The 10,027-nt window shown below is 40.4% G+C and overlaps 1 protein-coding gene across 12 annotated transcripts in view; it reads right to left on the bottom strand.

Annotated features, from left to right (window-relative positions):
• Positions 1-5,636: 5,636 nt before the first annotated feature.
• SUN1 (Sad1 and UNC84 domain containing 1) overlaps positions 5,637-10,027 on the bottom strand; it is a 53,743-nt gene continuing 49,352 nt past the window's right edge. For all 12 annotated transcript variants that reach the window (XM_073648029.1, XM_073648035.1, XM_073648030.1 and 9 more), the window contains one exon: positions 5,637-7,606. In XM_073648029.1, the coding sequence (XP_073504130.1) occupies positions 7,493-7,606 (114 nt within the window). In that variant the 3' untranslated portion in view covers positions 5,637-7,492. The remainder of the gene's footprint in view (positions 7,607-10,027) is intronic.

Raw genomic sequence — 10,027 nt, 5'->3', positions numbered from 1 at the left:
ATTATGATCAGTTTCCCATTGGCTTCATTGTTAAAAAAAATGTAAAAAAAAAAAAAATCATCCGCTATTTCTCCAGTAGTGTTCAAAATAATAGCAGTGTGTTCAAAAACATGAGTTAAGCACAAAATCTTTATACTAGTTTTTATTTCCATGCATTGGGAACATTACACACTGTTTTCTAATTCAAAACCTAATTCTGTAATTTTTAAATACAGAAAATAACAAAAAATGAACATTAGGCTGTTCTAAAAAAAATAGTGTCTGCATTTGTATTTACAAACTCACAATATGTACTCTTTTTTTTTTTTTTTGAGGATTTAGCATTCCTGTGAATCACTAACCTAATATTTAGTTGTATAACCACAGTTTTTTAGAACTGCTTCACATCTATGTTGCATAGAGTTAACCGACTTCTGTCACCTGTTATTCCATCCCAGGATGCTTTGACTACATCCCACAATTTTTTGACATTTGTTGGCTTTGCCTCAGAAATGGCATTTTTGATGTCACCCCACAAGAGTTGTATCCGATTAAGGTCCGGGGATTGGGCTGGCCACTCCATAACCTCAATTTTGTTCGACTGGAACCAAGATTTTGCTAGTTTACTGGTGTGTTTAGGGTCATTATCTTGTTGAAACACCCATTTCAAGGGCATATACTCTTCAGCGCAAGCCAACATGACTTCTTCAAGTATTTTAATATATGCAAACTGGTCCTTTATCCCTGGTATGCGGTAAATAGGTCCGGCACCATAGTAAGAGAAACATGCCCATATCATGATGCTGGCACCACCATGCTTCACTGTCTGCAGAGTGTACTGTGGCTTGAATGCAGAGTTTGGGGGTCATCTGATGAACTGTCTGTGGCCATTGGACCCAAAAAGAACAATTTTACTTTCATCAGTCCACAAAATGTTTCTCCGCTTCTCTTTAGGCCAGTTGATGTGTTCTTTGGCAAATTGTATCCGCTTCAGTACATGTCTTTTTAACAGTGGGACTTTAAGGGGACTTCTTGCTAAGAGATTAGCTTCACACAGGCGTCTTCTAACTGTCTCAGTACTCACAGGTAACTTGAGACTGTCTTTGATCATCCTGGAGCTGATCATTGGCTGAGCCTTTGCCATTCTGGCTATTCTTCCATCCATTCGAATGGTAGTCTGTTTTCTTCCACGTCTCTCTGGTTTTGCTTTTCATTTTAAAGCATTGGAGATCATTTTATCTGAACAGCCTATAATTGTCTGCACTTCTTTAAAAAATTGATTGGAGAGGGTAAAACTTATAATCAAAGTACGCTGCTCTTCTGAACAAGGTCTTTAACGACCCATATTTCTCAGGCTTTCAAGGAGAAATGCAGATACAACATGTAACATGTGCTGGCTTCACCCTTAAATAAGGGCCACCTGATTCACACCGGTTTCTTCACAGAATGATTGACCTCACTAATTGAACTTAATTATTCAAATACACAGACTCAAAAACCTGCAGATCATGAATGCGGAGTCTGGTGGTTTTCTTAGAATCTACTTCACCAACTGGTAAATTGTTTGACGTGTGGTCATATAATTTATACCAAAAACAATGATTAATCTGGTTAGTCATATTGGACTGCTATTATTTTGAACACTGCTGTATAAATGTATACTCCCCTCCTACAGCAGTGACATTTCATGGTATCGACACTGCTGTTCCCAGTGTGTGACGTGATGTTGTGGCACTTGACCGCTGCAGCTAATCAGCAGTCAAAAGCCAAGGAAAAAAAATTAGCATAGTAAGTAAATAGTAATAGTACATGTAAATAATATAGGGTACTTAGTTAGTACTAGTTTTGCTTAAAAAAAAAAAAAAAAAAAAAAGTGTAAAAGCCATTCCACCACGACAAGGTGCACCCATTGGGACAGTCCCTATCCTGTCTCTAGTATTAAAACCTCACAGTGTGTCAGCCGACCTCAATGTGAATAAGGGCAAAGCAGAACACAGGCCCAACTGTTCGGCTAATCAGCAGTCCCTGCTCATCCATACTTCGCTCAGATTAAATCAAGGGCTGTAGCCAGGAGGCAGACGCTGATTGGCTGCAGCGTTCATATAACAAAATCACTTACACACCAGAAGATTAGACATCGCTGGAAAGACAGCAGTTGAAGAGTTTTTTTTTTCTTAATTTATTTAGGCATTTAAGAAGTGGCTGTCCAAGTAGTAGTGGACAACCTTTAACTCCTTAATGACTGGAGCATTTTGTCTTTTCGTTTTTTTGCTCCCCTTCTTCCCAGAGCCATAACTTTTTTATTTTTCTGTGAATATGGCCGTGTGAGGGCTTATTTCTTTGTGGGAAGAGTTGCACTTTTCTATGACATCACTGGTTTACCATATCCTGTACTGGAAAACGGGAAAAAAATTCCAAGTGTGGTGAAATTGCAAAAAAAAGTCTAATTCCACAGTTGTGGGGTTTTTTTTACCACGTTCACTGAATGCTAAAACTGACCTGCCATTCTTATTCTCTAGTAATATAAATGGACGCTGCACAGCTGAATTCTGGTGCTCGAGTAGGGGCCGAACCCATGTAATATATTAGAATAACCTCGGCACTCGGATTTAGATCAAAGAAGTGTAATTTTTAATGCAGTCTATTAATTTACAAACAAAAAGATGTTTCGGTCAAACAGACCTTCATCAGTAAACAGACTGTCTGCAATTAGGGTGAGACAAATGTGCAGGGGCAGCGGACACTATGTCATAGTATGGCACAGGGTTTCCTTAATGTAGCTGGTGCAATGAGCCTGGCGCAGAACGAGCACCAGGAACTAGCGGTGGATACCGCGTTCCGCGATCATGTGCCAGGGTCACCCATGGGCAAGGTAAGTGACGTGCTTCCGGCGTGGCTCTGTTAAATGCCGCTGTTAGATTGACAGCAGCATTTTACTAGTTAACAGCTGCGGGTGCATCACGATTCCACCCGTGGCTCTTGCGGGCACATGCCAGCTGTGTAAATGAGCTGACATGTGCCCGGTTTAGTGCAGGATCAGTGCCGGAGCCTGCGCTGAACCGGGAGTTACGACGTGATGCTTACTATTAAGAACCACATCATAAAGGGGTTAAAGTTGAGAAATATTAAACAGCAAATTTTCCTTTTCTGCAGACCTCCTAAAATAAAATGGTAATGTAAGAGTACTATAGAATGGCACCGGTCAATTCATAAAATTGGAGGCTTCATGTAACTATGCTGAAAAAAAAAAAAAAAAAAAAATCATTATTTTCCTCAGTAGTGGGGGATGGTATATATCTATCGTGTTTAAACAACTTGCCATAATTTTACAGATGGATAAAATCAGAAAACTATGGAGGCTCAGAAAAAAAAACCTTCAATAGAACGAGACCTTTATTAAAGTACCATGCAAAACCCGAGTCACATGGCTGTGTGCATGCTAGTAATGTCTCATCTGAATGACCAGCAGATGGCAGCAGTACTCTGTCCAAGGTAGTGTTCAGTGAGTCTAAGGCTTGGGTGCACAACTTTTGGCCTGCAATGCCATTCTATGAGGTCCCCCCCCAACAATCTGACTCCTCTGTGTTCAGTAACTCTCAAACTATGGTGATAACTGCGCTCATTGTATGGTCATCTTGACTCATTTCTGAATAGGAGATCAGAGGACCCTCTTTGTCTACCATAGTGGACGTTCCAAAAAAGGAACCCGCACTTATTAAATTCTATTATAGTATTGTCCATGTACAAGTGCTTCTCACTAAATTAGAATATCATCAAAAAGTTAATTTATTTCAGTTCTTCAATACAAAAAGTGAAACTCATATATTATACAGAGTCATTACAGACAGAGTGATCTATTTCATGTGTTTTTTTCTGTTAATGTTGATGATTATGGCTTACAGCCAATGAAACCACAAAAGTCATTATCTCAGTAAATTAGAATACTTTATAACAACAGCTTGAAAAATGTTTTTAAAATCTGAAATTTTGTCCTACTGAAATGTATGTTCAGTAAATGCCCTCAATACTTGGTCGGGGCTGGATACAGCACTCTGTGAACAGCCAGTTTCTTTAGCAATGACCTTTTGTGGCTTACCCTCATTGTGGAGTGTGTCAATGACTGCCTTCTGGACATCTGTCAAGTCAGCAGTCTTCCCCATGATTGTGGAGCCTACTGAAACAGACTAAGGGACCTTTTTAAACACTTAGGAAGCCTTTTCAGGTGTTTATTAATTATTCTAATTTACTGAGAATGACTTGTTTCCATTGGCTGTAAGCCATAATCATCAACATTAACAGAAATAAACACTTGAAATAGATCACTCTGTTTGTAATGACTCTATAGAATATAGGAGTTTCATTTTTTTTTTTAAATTAACTTGATAATATTCTAATTTAGTGAGAAGCACATGTATATCTCAGAACGGATAACCTCAATAATCGACCTTTCTGAAGGGCCTAGCCCCATGACTTTGAATAAGAAGCCAAAACTAGAAACTTCATAAACAGACGTGTTTCAGGGCATTTGAAAAGGGACCAAAGCTTTGCACTGATGATTGGCAGAGGCCTCTCGTACAGTTCTTCTACTTTGCGCTGATGAGGAGCAAACACTCCAAAACACGTGTTTTCAAATGGAGATTCTGGTTTAGCTGCTTCATTATTTAAAAAAGGTCGAAATTGACTTTTAGGATTGCTACCCCCAAATAGGCAAGTCTAGTGGTTACATTTTTCAGACAGCACAATGCACCCACAATAGTAAAAGCCATATACTGGGGAGTACAAGTATGAAGTGTATATCAAAAATTAAAACCTCAACTTTTAAAAATCCAGCAGCTTCATTTATTCTTATAAGTTCGGGTCAGGAGACCTAATGTCAGTCCAGGCACTGCAGGCCATAAAATAAGGCCTGAGCCCAGATTCACACATCCTTGTTTCTTGAAGCACGGACCAGCCGCAAAACACGGAGTTGAGAATCCCGCCTTAGGTCTCTTTAACATGCCCAATTTTCATGGTCCGAGCACAGACCTCAATGCTTGCCTCCGGAGCAGAACTCTGCAGCATCATAAATGCCTATAAGACTGTTCAGTTTGAGTGAGTCAGTCTAGTCCGTACATGGATAGTGAATGTCAGGTGTGAAACTTGCCTTGTTCATAAAGAATTTCCTAAAATTGAGGGTATGAGCTAAACGGCAGGTCTACAGGATGCTACATTCTTATTTTCTGCACCGATATATTGTAACAAATGAAAAATGATCTGTAATGCCAAAAGATTTCCTTCACTGGTTGATGGGGACAACAACGAGGCTCGGTTTTATTTCACAACTACCATTTTTTTCCCATTGGGATCACTGGGAAACCAACTTAAATATACATATATATATATTTTGTTTGGATACAAATCCGATCAATCTGATATGTCAGTGCGTCCTTCCCATTAAATCCCAACGTCAAAGAAACAAAATTACTGATATGTTGAATCAACGTGTCTATTCTTCAGGTTTTGCCAGGGGTTAAGCATCAGGCAGCTGCTTGTCTCCTTTTTTTTTCCCCCATAGAAGTAAACATGCAAGCACCGCAAATCTGGGCATGCATGTTTCTGAAAGTAGGTGGTATCGGATTAATCAGTCCAAGTCTGATACTGAATAATAAGCTGTAGAGTACAGAAAAGTAGTACACTGTTTATTTACCTTTCCAAATATTACATGCACTCAAAAAGTAAACTCTTTATTTAAAACATTTCAATATTTTATCATCAATATATAGCAAAGCAAAACACGTACTGAAAAAAACAAAACGCTCAAAAAGCCTTTACAAAAATACATTGCACAGTCCTATGCGGTATCTTTAAAAATAAATTATTTTTTTTTTATTATTATTTTCTTTTGAGAAAAAAAAAAAAAAGAAGTTTTTAATCAGTCCCTTTAACCCCCTCCACCCCAGCAGTAAGGAGCCTAGTAGTGTTATTTCTGTACATCTCATGGGTAGCCCCATTGTTTGCATTTCAGGACTGTTGTGCAATATACATATAAACTCTATTCAAAAAGCCAGTCAGCGGAGTTCTCCAGTTCTTGATCGAGAAGCATGAACCTCGGCGACAAAGCACGATAAATATCTGTCACGTACCTCGAGAGGCTTTTGGATCTTATAAAAAAAAAAAGGTCTCTATAAACACATACATAAAAATGACTTTTTTTTGCCGATTTTTCTCAAATAATTTAAAATACACAAATAAAACGATATGGAATAAGGAGAAGGAAGACTGACGCCGAAGGAGCAGAAGTAGAAATTGTACATATCGTGGGGGGTCAGAAGGCTTGTCCGGAGAACTCTATTCCAGCAATGTCCAAATACTATAGCAAAAGGAGTATGGAGATGGGTCTAACTAAAGGGTTACGTCAAAGTTACCGATACCTGGCGGGACACGTGGGCTATCGGCAACTATTGTCAGCACATGTGACATCACCAGCTCCTGATATAAAAGTAGAATAGACAAATGGATGGCACCGGCCAGTCCCGGCAGGTATCAGACACGACATAACTTACTTTCGTATTGGGTTGGTGGAGTTGGAATAAGCCTGTAAGCAAAGCCTTAAAAGAGCACCTCCGCCAAAAAAAAAAAAAAAGAAAAAGTTATTCCCTTTTGTAGAAATAGTAGACTTTTTCAGGCTAGTGACAGGAGGCTGCGAGAAAGCTGCATTTTAAAATCGGTGTTATATCTACAACCCTACTGCGATTTTATAACCACTCCAGGACTTCACAGGGGATATGCAACTCAACGCCGGACATTAAAATACAGGCATTAGTGACTTTTTCAGAGAAGACTATTCCATTTCTGAAAGACTGAAGTTTTTATCAAGGACAAAACAATGAATGATATGTATATTTTTCTTTTTTTTTTTAGGAGGATAGGTTAGTAAAGGAACTAAACATACAGACTCCCCCCCAAAACTGAAGATCCTAAAAGCAAAAATTTAATTTTAATTAAACTAATGGATCATCGAAACAAGCTTTGGTAACTTCCGTTCGTGTCTTCACTTATTGCTCATCTACCAAGGTCTTCAGTAGCCACTTCATACACAAAAGGATTGTCCATACGTCTTGGACTGATCCGGATTACGGTATGAGAACCTACCGGCTCTGCTAGAAGTACATGATGCAGGGTGGTCCAGACCAGGGCATCTTCCAGATACTCTGACACCAGTGGGTTTCCATAGACGGATGATATGGTTTCCCGCTAACTGACCTTTCAATCCTGAGTGGTCGGCATGCAGCATTTTTATTGAGCTTCGAGGAAAAAAATAAAAAGTAAAAAAAAAAAAAAGCATTCTGGCAAAGTGCATATCGCACGGCCTTGGACGGCCAGACTATACATGTTCTTGTAGATGTGTTCTTTTTGGCCTTGTGGATCCTCTATAGAACAACTCTCCTACCTTTGTGTTTGATATATTCCAGTGTTCCAGGTTTTCAATATTTACAACATTAAGTGTTTGTTTTTGTGAATAGCTTTATTCGGGTTATTTCGTGGGCGTCCCGTGTGCTCGGAAGCGATATAGACAAGTATAGTTGGAATGACCCCAATTGGAGAGGATTCGCAGCTCCACAATCTGGAAAGACTCTGTGTTCTTTTCCTGCAAGATATGAAGGAGAAAAAAATAATAATTATAGATGGAAAGCAAAAATCATGCAAGTTCTGTGAACTACCGCTGTATTCAAAGGCCGGGCACAGAAATAGAAAACCTCTGCTTTTCTTTAGAAACAGGTTTTGATATTCTAACTTGGCCCCATTCACATCAAAGAAACTGAGCTGTAATACCGGGCGAAACCCCCTGATAGGTTGTGGCGCTGTTTACTGGAGACCGCAAACACGATTCAAGTTCAACCCCTTGAATATGAAGAAGGAAATGAATGGCAAAGGACTCTATACAAGAGGCTTACATGACTGACAGGTAGACTAGCAGTTTATGTGGCCCTTGGTGAGAAAGAGCCCAGTCCTAGTTGTCACTGGTGAACCTGTGCAGGACTCCCCTTCTCCAGGAGGAACTGTAATGTCAGCAATAAGCGAAGGTGGGGAATCATCCAAAAGGTCATGGAAAGTGGGTGGAGGGGAGAAAACTCATGTTAAGAAGAACACGGCCCCGTAATAGTGACCCACTTAGATCTTACCCGAATGGGCCGACTAAAGAAGACGACCACATTCTGAAACAGGTCATCTCTCAAGAGTTGACCCCTTTAATGAGGGCTGTGGACTTTCATTTTGAGTACTGGTAGGGGCCCCAGCAACTGCTCTCCCACCGATCACCTGCCTATATGGCATCTCCTACCAATACTGCAGTTTTGTAAGGTTGTAGGAGTTACGAGCTGTAACCCACTGATTTATTTCATGCAATAAGTAAAGGAGTCTGAAACGCGTCTGCGGTTATTTATGTGATGGATGGGATTTTAACGGACATGAAATAAACTGAGAACATTAAGCATCTTCATTGCTGGATTTGCTTCTTTATCTACTAATATACAGTGCCTACAAGTAGTATTCAACCCCCTGCAGATTTAGCTGGTTGACACATGCGGAATTAACTTGGCATTGTGACATTTGTACTGTAGATCAGCCTGGAAGTGTGAAATGCACTGCAGCAAATTTTTTTTTTTTTTTTTTTTTTAAAACGCTAAAAGTTAATTCAGAGTGTCATTTATTATTCAACCCCTCAAACCACAAGAATTCTGTTTGGTCCCCCTAAAGTATTAAGAAGTAGTTCAGGCACCAAGAATAATGAGCTTCACATGTGTGGATTAAAGATCTCTTTTGCCAGCCTTTTCTGACTATTTAAGACCCTCCCCATACTTGTGAACAGCACTCAGACATGGTCAACATGGGAAAGACAAAGGAGCATTCCAAGGCCATCAGAGACAAGATCGTGGAGGGTCACAAGGCTGGCAAGGGGTACAAAACCTTTTCCAAGGAGTTGGGCCTACCTGTCTCCACTGTTTGGGAGCATCATCCGTAAGGGGAAGGCTTATGGAACTACTGTTAGCCTTCCACGGCCTGGACAGCCTTTGAAAGTGTCCTCCCGTGCCGAGGCCAGACTTGTCCGAAGAGTCAAGGCTAACCCAAGGACAACAAGGAAGGAGCTCCGGGAAGATCTCATGGCAGTGGGGACATTGGTTTCAGTCAATACCATAAGTAACGTACTCCACCGCAATGGTCTCCGTTCCAGACGAACCCGTAAGGTACCTTTACTTTCAAAGCGTCATGTCAAGGCTCGTCTACAGTTTGCTCATGATCACTTGGAGGACTCTGAGACAGACTGGTTCAAGGTTCTATGGTCTGATGAGACCAAGATCGAGATCTTTGGTGCCAACCACACACGTGACGTTTGGAGACTGGATGGCACTGCATACGACCCCAATAATACCATCCCTACAGTCAAGCATGGTGGTGGCAGCATCATGCTGTGGGGCTGTTTCTCAGCCAAGGGGCCTGGCCATCTGGTCCGCATCCATGGGAAGATGGCTAGCACGGCCTACCTGGAGATTTTGGCCAAGAACCTCCGCTCCTCCATCAAGGATCTTAAGATGGGTCGTAATTTCATCTTCCAACAAGACAACGACCCAAAGCACACAGCCAAGAAAACCAAGGCCTGGTTCAAGAGGGAAAAAGTCAAGGTGTTGGAGTGGCCTAGTCAGTCTCCTGACCTTAACCCAATTGAAAACTTGTGGAAGGAGCTCAAGAATAAAGTCCACATGAGACACCTAAAGAACCTAGATAACTTGGAGAAGATCTACATGGAGGAGTGGGCCAAGATAACTCCACAGACCTGTGCCGGCCTGATCAGGTCTTATAAAAGACGATTATTAGCTGTAATTGCAAACAAGGGTTATTCCACAAAATATTAAACATAGGGGTTGTATAATAATTGACCCACACTTTTAGGTTTAAAATTTAATAAATTTCAACTGAGCAACATAACTTTTTGGTTTGTAAGATTTATGCTTCTGTTCATAAAACCTACTCTCGTTTGCAGTTTGAAGGCTCTAACTTATTTGCATCTTAT

This window comes from Phyllobates terribilis, unplaced genomic scaffold (genome assembly GCF_046119375.1).
Source record: "Phyllobates terribilis strain yellow unplaced genomic scaffold, ASM4611937v1 Scaffold_9__5_contigs__length_417890890, whole genome shotgun sequence".
NCBI classification, from domain to species: Eukaryota; Metazoa; Chordata; class Amphibia; order Anura; family Dendrobatidae; genus Phyllobates; species Phyllobates terribilis.
This window is presented reverse-complemented; position numbering and strand designations above follow the sequence as displayed.